Here is an 18,197-nt window from a genome sequence, read left to right as displayed (position 1 = left end):
ACTCTGACGTGCTGGACGTCCATCGAATCCCGATGGCTGGCCAGCGACAGCGGCGCCCACCCACTGCAGCATCAAGATGTGTAACCGAAACCATCACTACCTGAAGCTGAGAGCAAAGTGTCACCAACTTGAACCGCACCCACACACGACAATCGCAGTCCTTGTCCGTACTAAAGACCGTGTAAAACTAAACTATGCAGATAAACCGACTATCAGCACGTGCTGCGCAACTCTACTGCAGACCCTGATGGAAACACAGGAACTGTGGCTATTAAATTAGATTAATATGCAGAAATTCAAAAACCTCACTCAGGTGAAACTAAATAATTCGCCCTGATAAGTAACTGGTGATATGTTACAAAATCAGTTTACTTTGACGCAAACAAAAACGCGAGAACTGCGGCTATTAAATATTAAATTAACATGCAGAAACTAAACTATTAAAGCACACAGATGATATTACAAATTTATCAAATTCGCTCCTGGTTAGTAACTCATAAAAGTCACATTATCGGTTGGCTATGAAGACTCTTGCTGTGATGTTTTCAGACAGCACAAGCATTTCACCATATACTCATATCTTGATAAATTAAATTTTTTGTCTCACAGAAAACTGATGTAACTGAATGTAGTGATATACATGACCAGAATACCAGGTCCAAAGAGAATTACTACTGCATAAGAACAAGATTAAAAATGACGGACTAGAGCCCACATACTATTGGACTGATATGGTATAATAAACTGCCAGAGTCTATGAAAAACAGTAATAAAACTCAATTTAAATCAAAACTAATCAGAACTCTTAACTGAAAAGCATGTCTACTCACTCAACGAATTAAATGGCTAAGCTTAAGAGCTGTAAGAATTAATACATGTAAGATGTCATGTATCTGACAAGCATCTGACGGAAATCTTTGCAAAAGCCATAATACTGACGACTCCATGGAGAGGGGAAAAAAAACACACACACATCACATCATTATATTGCAGGACACATATATATGTGTGTATCACCTCATTTAACAGACAAAAATTTCTTTAGAAGTGGAGAACCCCTTTTTTTTTTGCGGATACCGTTATGTTCTAGGCATATCTTCTTCATAATTAACCCCACAGCCATAATTTGTTCAATGAAGGTGACATTTTTCCACATATGCTGTAATATTTAATAAGGCCTCAGTTTCAGCTTAAAAAATTTTTCCCATTGTGAACCATCACGAACAGTATCTTACTACGTAAACAAAACAAACAGGTAATTAATTGTTTACTTCCTGCTTGAGCTAGCCAGACTAGCACTGCTACACATCTACATACACCTTCTCAATTAAGGTGCTACGTTGTACGTCTTACGGCTGTCTTTTTTCCTTTAAATATCAAGCGAGGTTGTAAATTTTGCTACGTTCTTTAACTTTCACAAATACCCATATCACATTATCGTCACGGTTAATTGTCCCTATAAAGTTTGAATGGTATGAGTTTCGCATTTCTGCTGAGGTGTGTAGTGCGTTCACCGAAATAATCCAAGTTTGGAGCTCCTGCCAAATACAAACGGCCATAAAATGTGCAATTCGGATAGCATAACAAAGTAAGTGGCCATAACCAGTTAATCGGCGTCAAATGTCGAGCTGAAGGTTCGGCAAATGCTTTGAAATGTGGATAGGATTATAAAATGACTGTGGTACATTACAAAAGTCTTAGTTGCGTAAGTGTACAAAATTCAATACCTTGCTAAAATCAATGGGCGGTGGTGGTCGAAGATATTCTGGTAGTTCGTCCTCAGGTAAAGGTTCTTCATCTTCCTGCAAATAGAACATTATGCCAAACACGGTGTGACTGATGCTGAAATACTCTTTAATGTAACACACATTATGCTGCAACATATATTACACCACGAATGTGCACTTACTTCCCACTGCTCAAATAGCCTTTCGAGATCAGCGTCATTATAATCACGTATGTCTTTCTGTGCCCATTTTGGCTTATCCTTGCTATCGAATTTTTTCGCAGACGTTTCCCAAAAACATAAAAATGCCAAGCAGACAACGATGCGTCCTGTCAACATGACTGAAACAGGTTATGTTATCAAACTGTAAGAACCACATCATATAACATGCAGCGGTATAAGATCAGAGAGATTCACTCCTTAAAGATATCACAGTTCGCTACAAGCGTCAGTCAATGTCTATAATCGATCTTTAAAAACAGTTAAGATCGATTTAAGGTGCGACTACGAACGCGGCGACGGCAACCGACCCCAAATGTAGACGGTAAACAGCAACGCTGTCATTTGCAGTAGGTGTGTTGTGGACCACAGCGACAGACAAGCAATGCAGTCGCTTGTAAGAACTTCGCGAAGCGTGATGTTTGGTAACTCCACAGCGATTATTGGAGAAGGAAGATAACAACATTTTATTGTTAAGGCCGGTCCACATGCAACGATCTGTCTGCGCAAATATCAGCGCAGATGTCTGTACATGCAAAAGATCGCTGAAAATGTGTTGTGTTCACACGACACAAACTCCAGTCTACTACTCACCTCCCATCTGTGGGTGCAGAAAAGAAATATCAGTGGCAAGCGACTACGCTCACCGAAAACGCCAGAAGTTTAATCAATTTATTTTGAAATTTAGGAATTGAAGAAATTCTGTTGCGGTCTGTGTTCGCAACTTGTGTTGCAAAAAACATTCAGACAAAACGCAGGAAACAGAGAGAGCGGTCAAAATGGCATACATTGTGGCTGCTAAAGCGAAAGCATTTTTCGCACGTACATTTACTGCGAGAGTTGCAGGGCCACCCTATGGCGTAATTATTTACAGATGGATGTCGAAACTTATAATTGTCTCTTAACGCTCGTAACCTCTTATATTATACGAAATAATACTTGAGTGAGAAGAGCAATTTCTCTCCATGAACGGCTGACGGTGACATTAAGATTCCTGGCAACAGGAAGGAGCTATAAGGACTTTAAATTTTCAACTGCAATTTCTAAACAAGCTTTGAGTGAAATTATAACCAACACAAATGAAGCTATTTACGCTGTCCTGAAAGATGAGTTCATGAAGGCAAGTCAAGTACATTGATTCTGTCAAGTTACAAATAATATTTTTGCTGATGAAGAATCACAATATTTTTGAAACTTCCTGGCAGATTAAAACTGTGTGGCCGACCGCGACTCGAACTCGGGACCTTTGCCTTTCGCGGGCAAGTGCTCTACCATCTGAGCTACCGAAGCAGGACTCACGCCCGGTCCTCACAGCTTTACTTCTGCCAGTAACTCGTCTCCTACCTTCCAAACTACACAGAAGCTCTCCTGCGAAACTTGCAGGACTAGCACTCCTGAAAGAAAGGATACTGCGGAGACATGGCTTAGCCACAGCCTGGGGGATGTTTCCAGGGCACAATATTTTTGCTGTTTTAGACGTGCTTGAATCACAAAATACCACAAACTTGGCTGGTATATTTCATCCACTCCAGCACCAGATCTTCAAGATTTTTGAACTTTTGCTAATTATTTACAGTAAACAGTCCACAACGATTTTTATTATTACCGTTTCTCAGTTCGCCGGTGCGTCAACTTCTCGTAATTTTTCAATTAATGCATTGTATTCAGCTGTCTTTTTGTTCCTGTCACTGTACTCGTTACTTTTAATCTTCCTCAAACATGGGTCATTTCTATAAAGTTCAATGAATTCACTGATAAACTGTCTAGAACACTGACGAGCGTCAGCCATTTTAATGCTCCGTGCGCACAAAGACGAACACTAGACTGAACAAGCAGCTGTTTCACGCCAGATTTGCGGCGATCTCCTGTCCACATATTCCAACTTGTCTGCGCAGATGTGATTTGAACCCACAGATTTGAGACGATTCACTCAAACCTCCAACTCCAACTTTCAGGTTTGCACACACCTCATGTCGGTGAAAATCTCCTGTCCACACGTAACGATCTGTCTGCGCGGATGTGATGTGCACAGACATTTGCGCAGACAGATCGTTGTGTGCGGACAGGCCTTTACATTCCACGAAAAGCCAAAAGCTGGTAATGCCTTTATATGAAAGTAGTACTACAGAAGGTAGTTACACAACTTTGATGACAAATATTTGTTATGTGGCGAACATATATTCAGTATCTGCTGTTGTCTAAATAAAAGACAGTACAATTTCGCGCTGAGTTTTATTACTGATAACATAAAACTACAGTGCCTAAGGAATGTAATAAGTGCAGATGAATAAATATATATGACGTGAGGTAAATCCACAGAATTTTATACCTTATTATGTTGTATTGCAATTCCAAAACTTGGTGAGACAGGTTGGAGGTTGAAGGCTGCTCTTATCACTTGGCTGATGTGTATTGCACTGTGAAGCCATTATTTCATAATCGGAAACGATATTACTAATTTTTCTTTTCGCTTTTGCCTTATAAACTAGAATTAAACGCCTTACAACTGCGCTGATGTGCCGGGAAGAAAGTCTCTGTGTACCATAAATGTTTTTGGTATATTTTGCCTAATTCCTTCCCTTTCTTTCCACATTTTTACTGTTGTATCATCATTACTACGAACTTTAGTACGTTTTTTTTCTATGCTAGCACACAACATTCACCGTTTGTTACCCTCAGATCTTTCACCACTATTTTCTATTGTATGTGTTTCTGCCATATCTTCTTCCTGTGATATTGGGAGGTCCAATTGATAAGTTTGATGTCCATTGTCTTCTTGGCTGTCTTGTTCTGTTGGCTGTGATTATGTCAATGTAATATTTGTTCCTCCAGATCTGTATTGTGGAACAATACCAAGGAACAGTAGCTCGTCATGCCTCTTTGTTTTTGAATTTTCTGAGGTAGCAGAGCCCATTCCTAATTTCCTTTATTCTTGAACCTCTGGTAACCATCCCTTAACAACTTCCACCTCTTCTCACAATCACCACTTGTAAATGGAAATTATACTAGCTACATGTTTTCGTTGTTTCAGATTCTTGACTACATGCTACAGTAACTGCTCTCTGCTATTTGCATATCGTATATCACCATCTTACTTGTCAAGTATTGTGAGAAATGTTTTGAAGTTCTTAAGAATAAGGCTGCTGCCCATGTTGATGCCACCTTCTACTGAATCAGATTTCAGATGTATTGAAGAAGAATTTTGCCTTAGTTATAATATACCTAATTGTATAGACGCTATAGATGGAAAACATGTTTGCATGCATCAGATAAGAGCGGATCGCTGTTTTTTTAATTACAAGGAGTTTTTTCAGTTATCTTGTTGGCTATTGTGGACGCAAACTGTAAATTCATTGGCGCTGGTGTTGGCGCTTACAGTGAACTGTCTGATGGTGGGATATTTCAGAAACAGGCTAGGGGCAAGAAAATAGTCACAAAGGAGTGTAATGAACCTCCACCAAAATGTTTTCTGGGTGCGACTGTGATGTTACCACCATTCCTGATAGGAGATGAAGCGATTGCTCTCAGTGATTGTATGATGAAACCTTATTCCGGAAGAGTTGCTACATCACATCGAGATGAACAGGTCTGTAACCAAAGATCTCGTCTGGTGTCAGAAAACGCCTCTGAGCTATGAAGCCAAATAATTAAAGTATTTTATAGTTTTATTGCTGTGGCACCTGACATGGGTGACGACCTCGTTTTATTGGCGTGTTGTTTACACAATTTTCTTTGAGATGGTTAACTTGAAGAAAATGGTATTTCATTCTATAGCTATAATGTTAACGAAGCAACTAGCCAAAACAACATACATAGCTTCTCCCGTTTTGGAGGATTTCTGAACAGCAGTGGTTTTGAAATTAGAGACAAGCTTAAAAATTTTTCCTGTAGCGAATACAGTTCTGTGGAGTGACAAGAGCTAGCTGTAAACAATGGATTGTGAATCAACAATGGATTGTAAATAATGATTTATATAAGATGAAAAATATGTACTTTTGCATTTTTAATATACTCATATAATAATTGTTAGTGCACACACTGATCCATTTATTAATAAATAATTGACTGAATGTACTTACATGTTTTATTTAACTCCTGTGCTACAGCTTTCCAGATGTTATCTTTCACTAAAATGTTTCTATATTCTTCATGTCCTGCATCATAAATTACAGACAATTTCCTCTCACTGTTAATTAACTGTTTTCATCACAGACTGAGAAACTCAGTTTCACTTAATTTGATATGTCAGTTCAGTAAAAGCAGTCTCCGGTCGTTATGGTGGTTCAGTGACAGCAGCACCACTGGTTCCTGACTTGCTGTGCGGTCTGTCGCTGAAGCAGGTACACAGCGGCAGACGATGCTGCACGCCTCACATTGCAAACTATGGGAACCAGAGGTGCCACCTGCAGCCGGTCAGTGCAATCTGCAGTCATGTTCAGTTGATGGAGTACAAAGTTAAAGACATTCCACAATTCAATTTGAATGGCGGCATTCACACAAGTCGTCAGTAAAACGAAACATGACACCAACGTCAAGGTTTACTAAGGATACAGTCTTGACATTGATGTTATGGAAAGGGTGATGGCGTCATCGTCAACTAACATTACCGTGCCTCATATTAAAGCTAATTCACACTTGACAGAACAGAACGTCACGTCAAAACACTCTACAATGCAATTCAGGTAGCAGAATTCACACAGTCCATCAACGAGATGAATGGAACAGAGTGGGACATCACCAGCAAGGTTTTTATGAAGCATAGTTTTTGAGCCGACATTGGTAATAGCAGTAGCATTTGTTCTTTTACTCATGCATAGATCACTTTTATAAGGTTACTGGACACATCGGATACGGTGTCGTTGTCTGCTAACCTCTGAAGACTTTCTCCATGCCAGCTCATGCCATAGTAGTGAACTTCCAGCTTTTACATCTTGTTAGTCTTTATTTTATTATTTTGCTTTGTTTTCGTGACAAATTGCAAATATACCGTGACGATTTGGATATTTTTTATCGCGTATTCTTCCATAAGAGGAGGCAGATATACGAAAGCGAAAAATGTTTACAATCCCTGAATAGAGCTGATGCCTACCCAGTATATGAATAAGAATTTAAATTGATGAACAGTTTTCATTAAATAACCTTTTATTAAATGAAAAACTCAGCTCTACCGAAGGAGACAAAAACTGTTATTTATGAGACTGTTTGTTATGTAGGAGAAAAAACATAATGGACATAGTGAACAGACTCTATATATTACTTTATGAATATTGTGTGGCATGTTTAAATGTGTACATTTCAGCTAGCAAATAAATGTCACTCTTTTGAAAAGTTACTTCATGTTTAGAGTTAATTATTTTTCTATTAAAACAAAAAATTGTGAAATTGTTGTTTAACCTACAGTTCATAAAGTTGTATCCATTTTATGTCGTGCAACTGCACTCATTCTGCGGTAAAGCTCAATTAATGACACAGAGTTTGATACTGAAAGGATATTATCACGTGAACTGTAAAACTGTACAGGGTGGAGAAAAATTGTGCCACAAATATTAACGTTGGATAGCTGTGGGTAGGAAAAAAAATTACTAATAATGTGTAGGTCAACAACGCACCATTTTTAAACTATAGAAACTTGGCACCACGCACTCCGATTGGCCGTGGGATTGCCCTGTTGCCATTCGTCTGTTGATGGGCAGCACTAGGGTTGATGGTTCACACATACAAACGTCCCTTGGCCCGTGACTGCCCCACCATGATATGCATTCGTGTCGAATGGATCTTGCTGTTTGTCTCCACCTCTCGTCAGAGTCATTCACACGCATGCTTCAGAGCACAGACACGTCACCTGCCATTTAGTCATACAGTAAGCATGGTGGCACAGTATTCGTTTGAAGAACAACGATATATGGCTTTTGTTTATGGACTAGCCGACAGTAATGTGTATGAAGCTCGACAGTTGTATGAGGAACGCTACCCAGCTAGATACTTAAAAGGCACATTTGCATGCTGAGCCTTTAATGCAGAAAACTTAATTATAAGTAATGAAGTAAAGAAATAATTTGAGCCATAGATACAGCCCGAAGCTGTATAAATGTTGTATGCAACCGCAGGAAATATTTGAAGATTTTTGATGTCAGATTATTGGCAGAATAAGAGGCACCTTTTGTTTTGTAGGTCTTGTCCAGATCGGGCATGTTCTGGCACACTCTCATTAATACTACATTACTTTAGTAATACGTTCGCGATTTGCAGCCAAACGGCACTTGTAATTGCATAATGCAAGTCTCAAAGTTGTTGTTGTTGTTGTGGTCTTTAGTCCAGAGATAGGTTTGATGCAGCTCTCCATGCTGCTACTCTATCCTGTGCAAGCTTTTCATCTCACAGTACCTACTGCAATCTACATCCTTCTGAATCTGCTTAGTAAATTCATCTCTTGGTCTTCCTCTATCATTTTTTCCCTCCACGTTGCCCTCCAATACTAAATTGGTGACCCCTTGATGCCTACTAACCGATCCCTTCTTGTAGTCAAGTTGTGCCACAAATTTCTCTTCTCCCCAATTCTATTTAGTACCTTCTCATTAGTTATGCGATCTACCCTTCTAATTTTCAGCATTCTTCTGTAGCACCACATTTCGAAAGCTTCTATTCTCTTCTTGTCTAAGATATTTATCGTTCATGTTTCACTTCCAGACATGGCTACACACCATACAAATACTTTCAGAAGCGACTTCCTGACACTTAAATCAATACTCGATGTTAACAAATTTCTCTTCTTCAGAAACGCTTTCCTTGTCATTGCCAGTCTACATTTTATATCCTCTCTACTTCGACCATCATCAGTTATTTTGCTCCCCAAATAGCAAAACTCATTTACTACTTTAAGTGTCTCATTTCCTAATCTAATTCCCTCAACATCACTCGATTTAATTCGACTACACTCCATTATCCTCGTTTTGCTTTTGTTCATGTTCATCTAATACCCTCCTTTCAAGACACTGTCAATTCCGTTCAGCTGCTCTTCCAAGTCCTTTGCTGTCTCTGACAGAACTACAATGTCATCGGCAAACCTCAAAGCTTTTATTTCTTCTCCATGGATTTTAATACCTACTCCTAATTTTTCTTTTGTTTCCTTTACTGCTTGCTCAATATACAGATTGAATAACATCGGGGATAGGCTACAACCCTGTCTCACTCCCTTCCCAACTACTGCTTCCCTTTAATGCCTCACGACTCAGAAACATCTGGTTTCTGTACAAATAGCCTTTCGCTCCTTGTATTTGACCCCTGCAACCTTCAGCATTTGAAAGAGAGTGTTCCAGTCATTGTCAAAAGCTTTCTCTAAGTCTACAAATGCTAGAAACGTATGTTTGCCTTTCCTTAATCTATCTTCTAAGATAAGTCGTAGAGTCAGTATTGCCTCGCGTGTTACAACGTTTCTACAGAATCCGAACTGATCTTCCCTGAGGTCGGCTTCTACCAGCTTTTGCATTTGTCTGTAAAGAATTCGTGTTAGTGTTTTGCAGCTGTGACATATTAAACTGATAGTTCGGTAACTTTCACATCTGTCAACACCTGCATTCTTTAGGATTGGAACTTTATGTTCTTCTTGAAGTCTGAGGGTATTTCGCCTATCTCATACATCTTGCTCACCAGATGGTAGAGTTTTGTCGGGGCTGGCTCTCCCAAGGCTATCAGTAGCGCTAATGGAATAATGTCTACTCCTGGGGCCTTGTTTTGACTTAGGTCTTTCAGTGCTCTGCCAAACTCTTCACGCAGTATCATATCTCCCATTTCATCTTCATCTCCATTCTCTTCCATTTCCATAATATTGTTCTCAAGTACATCGCCCTTGTTTAGACACTCTATATACTCCTTCCACCTTTCAGCTTTCCCTTCTTTGGTTAGAACTGGGTTTCCATCTGAGCTGTTAATATTCATACAAGTGGTTGTCTTTTCTCCAAAGGTCTCTTTAATTTTCCTGTAGGCAGTATCTATCTTACCCCTACATCATTACATTTGTCCTCTAGCCATCCCTGCTTATCCATTTTGCACTTCCTGTTTATCTCCTTTATGAGATATTTGTATTCCTTTTTGCCTGCTTCATTTACTGCATTTTTATATTTTCTCCCATCATCAATTAAATTCAATATTTCTTCTGTAACACAAGGATTTCTACTAGCCCTCGTCTTTTTACCTACTTGATCCTCTGCTGCCTTCACTATTTCATCTCTCAAAGCTACCCATTCTTCTTCTACTATATTTCTTTCCCCCGTTCTTGTCAATCGTTCCCCAATGCTCTCTCTGAAACACTCTACAACCTCTGGTTCTTTCAGTTTATCCAGGTCCCATCTCCTTAAATCCCCACCTTTTTGCAGTTTCTTCAGTTTTAATCTACAGTTAATAACCAATAGATTGTGGTCATGGACCTCATCTGTCCCTAGAAATGTCTTACAATTTAAAACCTGGTTCCTTTCAATGCAAGCGGCACAATGTAATTGTTTTATTTCAGAATATAGTGTTATGAACCATGAATCATGGACCTTGCCGTTGGTGGGGAGGTTTGCGTGCCTCAGCGATACAGATAGCCGTACCGTAGGTACAACCACAATGGAAGGGTATCTGTTGAGAGGCCAGACAAATGTGTGGTTCCTGAAGAGGGGCAGCAGCCTTATCAGTAGTTGCAAGGGCAACAGTCTGGATGATTGACTGATCTGGCCTTGTAACAATAACCAAAACAGCCTTGCTGTGCTGGTACTGCGAACGGCTGAAAGCAAGGGGAAACTACGGCCGTAATTTTTCCCGAGGGCATGCAGCTTTACTGTATGATTAAATGATGTTGGCGTCCTCTTGGGTAAAATATTCCGGAGGTAAAATAGTCCCCCATTCAGATCTCCAGGCGGGGACTACTCAAGAGGATGTCGTTATCAGGAGAAAGAAAACTGGCGTTCTACGGATCGGAGCGTGGAATGTCAGGTCCCTTAATCGAGCAGGTAGGTTAGAAAATTTGAAAAGGGAAATGGATAGGTTAAAGTTAGATATAGTGGGAATTAGTGAAGTTCGGTGGCAGGAGGAACAAGACTTCTGGTCAGGTGACTACAGGGTTATAAACACAAAGTCAAATAGGGGTAATGCAGGAGTAGGTTTAATAATGAATAGGAAAATAGGAACGCGGGTAAGCTACTACAAACAGCTTAGTGAACGCATTATTGTGGCCAAGATAGATACGAAGCCCATGCCTACTAAAGTAATACAAGTTTATATGCCAACTAGCTCTGCAGATGACGAAGAAATTGAAGAAATGTATGATGAAATAAAAGAAATTATTCAGATAGTGAAGGGAGACGAAAATTTAATAGTCATGGGTAACTGGAATTCGAGTGTAGGAAAAGGGAGAGAAGGAAACGTAGTAGGTGAATATGGATTGGGGCTAAGAAATGAAAGAGGAAGCCGCCTGGTAGAATTTTGCACAGAGCACAACTTAATCATAGCTAACACTTGGTTTAAGAATCATGATAGAAGGTTGTATACATGGAAGAACCCTGGAGATACTAAAAGGTATCAAATAGATTATATAATGGTAAGACAGAGATTTAGGAATCAGGTTTTAAATTGTAAGACATTTCCAGGGGCAGATGTGGACTCTGACCACAATCTATTGGTTATGACCTGTAGATTAAAACTGAAGAAACTGCAAAAAGGTGGGAATTTAAGGAGATGGGACCTGGATAAACTGAAAGCACCAGAGGTTGTACAGAGTTTCAGGGAGAGCATAAGGGAACAATTGACAGGAATGGGGGAAAGAAATACAGTAGAAGAAGAATGGGTAGCTTTGAGGGATGAAGTAGTGAAGGCAGCAGAGGATCAAGTAGGTAAAAAGATGAGGGCTAGTAGAAATCCTTGGGTAACAGAAGAAATATTGAATTTAATTGATGAAAGGAGAAAATATAAAAATGCAGTAAATGAAGCAGGCAAAAGGGAATACAAACGTCTCAAAAATGAGATCGACAGGAAGTGCAAAATGGCTAAGCTGGGATGGCTAGAGGAGAAATGTAAGGATGTAGAGGCTTATCTCACTAGGGGTAAGATAGATACTGCCTACAGGAAAATTAAAGAGACCTTTGGAGATAAGAGAACCACTTGTATGAATATCAAGAGCTCAGATGGATACCCAGTTCTAAGCAAAGAAGGGAAAGCAGAAAGGTGGAAGGAGTATATAGAGGGTCTATACAAGGGCGATGTACTTGAGGACAATATTATGGAAATGGAAGAGGATGTAGATGAAGATGAAATGGGAGATACGATACTGCGTGAAGAGTTTGACAGAGCACTGAAAGACCTGAGTCGAAACAAGGCTCCCGGAGTAGACAACATTCCATTGGAACTACTGGCGGCCTTGGGAGAGCCAGTCCTGACAAAACTCTACCATCTGGTGAGCAAGATGTATGAAACAGGCGAAATACCCTCAGACTTCAAGAAGAATATAATAATTCCAATCCCAAAGAAAGCAGGTGTTGACAGATGTGAGAATTACCGAACAATCAGTTTAATAAGCCACAGCTGCAAAATACTAACACGAATTCTTTACAGACGAATGGAAAAACTAGTAGAAGCCGACCTCGGGGAAGATCAGTTTGCATTCCGTAGAAATACTGGAACACGTGAGGCAATACTGACCTTACGACTTATCTTAGAAGAAAGATTAAGGAAAGGGGAACCTACGTTTCTAGCATTTGTAGACTTAGAGAAAGCTTTTGACAATGTTGACTGGAATACTCTCTTTCAAATTCTAAAGGTGGCAGGGGTAAAATACGGGGAGCAAAAGGCTATTTACAATTTGTACAGAAACCAGATGGCAGTTATAAGAGTCGAGGGACATGAAAGGGAAGCAGTGGTTCGGAAAGGAGTAAGACAGGGTTGTAGCCTCTCCCCGATGTTATTCAATCTGTATATTGAGCAAGCAGTAAAGGAAACAAAAGAAAAATTCGGAGTTGGTATTAAAATCCATGGAGAAGAAATAAAAACTTTGAGGTTCGCCGATGACATTGTAATTCTGTCAGAGACAGCAAAGGACTTGGAAGAGCAGTTGAACGGAATGGATGGTGTCTTGAAGGGAGGATATAAGATGAACATCAACAAAAGCAAAACGAGGATAATGGAATGTAGTCGAATTAAGTCGGGTGATGTTGAGGGTATTAGATTAGGAAATGAGACACTTAAAGTAGTAAAGGAGTTTTGCTATTTAGGGAGCAAAATAACTGATGATGGTCGAAGTGGAGAGGATATAAAATGTAGACTGGCAATGGCAAGGAAAGCGTTTCTGAAGAAGAGAAATTTGTTAACATCGAGTATAGATTTAAGTGTCAGGAAGTCATTTCTGAAAGTATTTGTATGGAGTGTAGCCATGTATGTTAGTGAAACATGGACGGTAAATAGTTTGGACAAGAAGAGAATAGAAGCTTTCGAAATGTGGTGCTACAGAAGAATGCTGAAGATTAGATGGGTAGATCACATATCTAATGAGGAGGTACTGAATAGGATTGGGGAGAAGAGGAGTTTGTGGCACAACTTGACCAGAAGAAGGGATCGGTTGGTAGGACATGTTCTGAGGCATCAAGGGATCACCAATTTAGTATTGGAGGGCAGCGTGGAGGGTAAAAATCGTAGGGGGAGACCAAGAGATGAATACACTAAGCAGATTCAGAAGGATGTAGGTTGCAGTAGGTACTGGGAGATGAAGAAGCTTGCACAGGATAGAGTAGCATGGAGAGCTGCATCAAACCAGTCTCAGGACTGAAGACCACAACAACGACAGTGTTATTACTAACCTATGTACGTTTTATATTGTATCTGTAGTCGCTGTAAGATTGTTGGGCGACTTGGCATGGCAAAAGGTTCTGTACTTCTAAGCAAAAAGTCATCCAGCTCGATCTACCGTCGTCTTCGCGTGCTGTCTTATTACGAAGTCCGATTTTAGTGAAAACACAGAGGGAAGAAACACGGTTAACATACATGAATGGACCTGTAACAAAAAGCCACGCTCAAGCGCCGAGAGTTTGTATTTTATTTAGTATTCATTACTATGATTCATTGTATTGTCTCGATCCAGGTACGAACGAGCTTAAAATTAAGTTAGTGACTTCGTGTCTGGACGCATTGTTATATGTACTGTAGTGGACTGACAAGGCAGCCAGTCCACAGAGACGGGTAGCCGAGAGGGCACACGTACACACACGCCGACTGGCGCGAAGTCTGGAACAGGATACGTGATGAATGTGATAAAGAAAAGAACGTAGCTACTAGAACACTTAACTTTTCAAAAAAAAATGGTTCAAATGGCTCTGAGCACTATGGGACTTAACATCTTAGGTCATAAGTCCCCTAGACTTAGAGCTACTTAAACCTAACTAACCTAAGGACAGCACACAACACCCAGCCATCACGAGGCAGAGAAAATCCCTAACCCCGCCGGGAATCGAACCCGGTACTTAACTTTTATATCGTCCTTTGGTATACAGCGTTCTTGATGATACAAGTGAGAGTCTTTAGATTCATGAAGTAACTAATGGCGCCTTGCTAGGTCGTAGCCATTAACTTCGCTGAAGGCTATTCTAACTGTCTCTCGGCAAATGAGAGAAAGGCTTCGTACGTGTAGTCGCTAGCAATGTCGTCCGTACAACTGGGGCGAGTGCTAGTACGTCTCTCGAGACCTGCCTTGTGGTGGCGCTCGGTCTGCGATCCTGACAGTGGCGACACGCGGGTCCGACATGTACTAATGGACCGCGGCCGATTTAAGCTACCACCTAGCAAGTGTGGTGTCTGGCGGTGACACCACATGTACTATACTGTATTCCTTTTGTTACATGTTTATTGGATAGTACAAAATAGATACGAGACCCTATTGGAAAACATTGAAGTAAGACGAATTGTATGTCGACACTACAATCGCGGATACAAGGTAAGGCACCACATCTTTACATCTGTAATCTTGCCCAAGCGCTTTGTATTGTCGTAGCTTGCTTGGTAGATCTACCACAGTTTTCCGTTTCTGTAGCAGTGATTTTAAGCTACCTCGCGGGTTCCAAAATTATTTTCATTATTCACACAGTGCGACAGTACAGTTTTATTTGTTCACTGTATGGCCGACTTCAGTTCTGTGCGACGTAATATGGCGTGAGTGTTCAAAATTCCACCATTATTGATGACAATTATTTTTTGTTCAGACATTGTCGCACAGCGAGATTAATTTATACATTTATTCTGATTACACATACGAATTTAAATTTTTATTGCGTCATACATTAATTGTAGCGTCGTACTGACCAGAAAACAATTAACAAAGATCGATAACCAGAGACTGCGAACACTGACGCAATCCGACTCTGACATGCCATTAAATAATGAAAGTGACGCTACAGTTGACTCGAATACTAAAGAGCGACTTATTATTGACTATTCTGGTGACGTAAATTTAGAAAATAGACCGTCCACCAGTTATATGCCTAAATCTAGTTCCGAACCCATTTTGGTGTCTAACGCCATGTCTAACGACGTGGTGGGGGCGGAACTGTTGCACACCACTTGTATTGCCAGTATGTTCGATGCTATTATGAAACAGATGAACGAACAAAACCACATGATGACTGACAACAAAAATCAGATGGAATCCATTCAGAATCAAACGACACAACATATACAAGACATTGATGCACGTATCGACCAACAGATGGCGTCTATATGCGCCACTTTGAAAACACCTCATGACGAGATGAAAACACGAAAAGATGAAATTAGAGTTAGCTGCACTTAAAACGTCTAACGACACTTTGTGTAGCCGTGATGAGGAAACAAATTATAGACTGACTGGACAAGTTTCCGCCCTTCAGGCGAAATATTCAGAGCTTACAACAAGAAAACACAAATAAAGTCTCCCAAGAAAAGTTCAAAGCAGAGACTGTTTGAAGCGTTACGCCCCCTGGACAGAAATCGGCATTGTGCTATTGTATTCAGTCCGGATGCAATATCTATGTTTCATCGTCAATGATAAGGTCAAATAGTTACAGTAAACCTCCATTGGTGCGTCGGAATCTACTACTGGACTCCCAGGAAACTTTCCGAGCACAGACTGTTTCAACCGTTACTGCAATTGGGCAAAAGTCGTCATTGTGCCTTTTGTATTCTATCCCGATGATATTTCTGTATTTCATTATCAATGTGAAGGTCCAAGGGTTACAGTAAACCGGCAGTGGTGCATCGGAATCTATTACATGACTCCCAGGAAAGGTACAAAGCACAGAGTGTTTGAAGCGTTACTCCCTCTGGACAGAAGTCGGCTTTGTGACCTTTGCATTCAATTCCGAAGCATTTTCTGTAGTTCATCATCAATGTGAAGGGCCAAGGGTTACAGTAAACCTGCCGTGGTGCGTCGGAATGTTATACTAGTCTCCCAGGAAATGTTCAAAGCATAGACTGTTTGAAGCGTTACACCCCGTCGACAGAGATCGGTATTGTGCCATTTGTATTCAACCGCGATGAAATTTCGGTGTTTCATCGTCAATGTGAAGATCCAAGGGTTACATTAAACATGCAGTGGTGTAGGTGTATTGGAATCTACTACTTGTCTCCCAGGAAAGGTTTAAATGAAAGACTGTTTGAAGCGTTATTCCCCCTGGACAGAAATCGGCAATGTGCCTATTATATTCTATCCCGACACAATGTTTGTTTTTCATCGTCAATGTGAAGGTCCAAGGCTTACAGTAAACCTCCAGTGGTGCATCAGAATCTACTACTGCACTCCCAGGAAACGTTTCAAGCACACTGTTTCAACCGTTACTGCAATTGGACAACAGCCGGCATTGTGCCTTTTGTATTCAATCATGATGAAATTTCTGTGTTTCATCGTCAATGTGAATATACAAGGGTTACAGTAAAACTGCCGTATTGCTTTGGAATGTAATACTGGTCTTCCAGGAAAGGTTCAAAGCACAGACCGTTTGAAGCATTACTCCCCCTGGACAGAATTCGGCATTGTGCCTCTTGTATTCCATCCCGATGCAAATTATGTGTTTCATCGTCAATGTGTAGATCCATTGGTTACAGTGAACCTGCCGTATTGCATCGGAATCTAATACTGGTCTCCCAGGAAAATTTCCATCATAGACTGTTTGAAGCATTACTCTTCCTCGACAGAATTCGGCATTGTGCCTTTTGTATTCAACCCCAATGCAAATTCTGTGTTTCATCATCAATGTGATGGTCCAATGGGTACAGTAAACCTGCAGTGTAGCATCGGAATCGACTACTGTATTCCCAGGAAATGTACAAAGCACAGACCGTTTGAAGCATTACTCCTCCTGGACATAATTCGGCATGGTGCCTTTTGTATTCAATCCCGGTGCAATTTCTGTGTTTCATGGTCAATGTGAAGGTCCACGGGTTACAGTAATTATGCAGTTGTCCATCGGAATCTAATGCTGGTGTCACAGGAAAGTTTCCAACACAAACTGTTTGAAACGTTATTGCCCCTGGACATAACTCGGCACTGTGCCTTTTGTATTCAACCCCGATGCAATTTCTGTGTTTCATCAACAATGTGACGGTCTAAGGGTTACATTAAAACTGCAGTGGTGCATCAGAATCTACTACTGGACTCCCAGGTGAGGTTCAAAGCACAGACTGTTTGAGGCGTTACTCCCAATGGACAAAAGTCGGCATTGTGCATTTTGTATTCAATCCCGATACAATTTCTGTGTTTCATGGTCGATGTGAAGGTCAAAGGATTACAGTAAACCTGCTGTGGTGCATCGGGTCTCCCAGAAAAGGTTCAAAGCACAAATAGTCTGTCTGATGCGTTACTCCCCTTGGACAAAAGTCGGCAGTTGGGGATGAGCCACCAGCAGTGGTGGATGTGGGGAGAGAGATGGCAGAATTTTAAGAGCGGACGATCTGGACGTGTGTCCACCAAAAATAGTAAATTTGTATTAATGAGTATCATGAAGTAATATATATATATATATATATATATATATATATATATATATATATATATATATATATATATATATATATATATATTATGACTTTTGAACAATTTATGGTAAATACATTGATTGTTCTCTATCAAAATCTTTTATTTAGCTGGCAGTAGTGGCTCTCACTGTATTCCAGTAGTTCGAGTAACGAATATTTTTGGAAGTAAGTGAATCATGAAAGGTATAGGTTATTGTTAGTCAGGGCCATTCTTTTGTAGGGATTTTTG

The 18,197-nt window shown here is 40.3% G+C and overlaps 1 protein-coding gene across 1 annotated transcript in view; it reads right to left on the bottom strand.

The window, feature by feature from the left end:
- LOC126215154 (LDLR chaperone boca) overlaps window positions 1-2,133 on the bottom strand; it is a 57,520-nt gene extending 55,387 nt beyond the window's left edge. Inside the window, exons 1-2 of the mRNA XM_049941820.1 lie at window positions 1,910-2,133; window positions 1,728-1,802 (exon numbers count right to left, since the gene is read on the bottom strand). Coding sequence (XP_049797777.1) covers window positions 1,728-1,802; window positions 1,910-2,065 — 231 coding nt within the window. The 5' untranslated portion in view covers window positions 2,066-2,133. The remainder of the gene's footprint in view (window positions 1-1,727; window positions 1,803-1,909) is intronic.
- Window positions 2,134-18,197: the final 16,064 nt, after the last annotated feature.

Source organism: Schistocerca nitens, chromosome 12 (genome assembly GCF_023898315.1).
Source record: "Schistocerca nitens isolate TAMUIC-IGC-003100 chromosome 12, iqSchNite1.1, whole genome shotgun sequence".
Classification (NCBI taxonomy): domain Eukaryota; kingdom Metazoa; phylum Arthropoda; class Insecta; order Orthoptera; family Acrididae; genus Schistocerca; species Schistocerca nitens.
The sequence above is the reverse complement of the archived record's forward strand: the minus strand, read 5'-3'. Positions and strand labels throughout refer to the sequence as shown.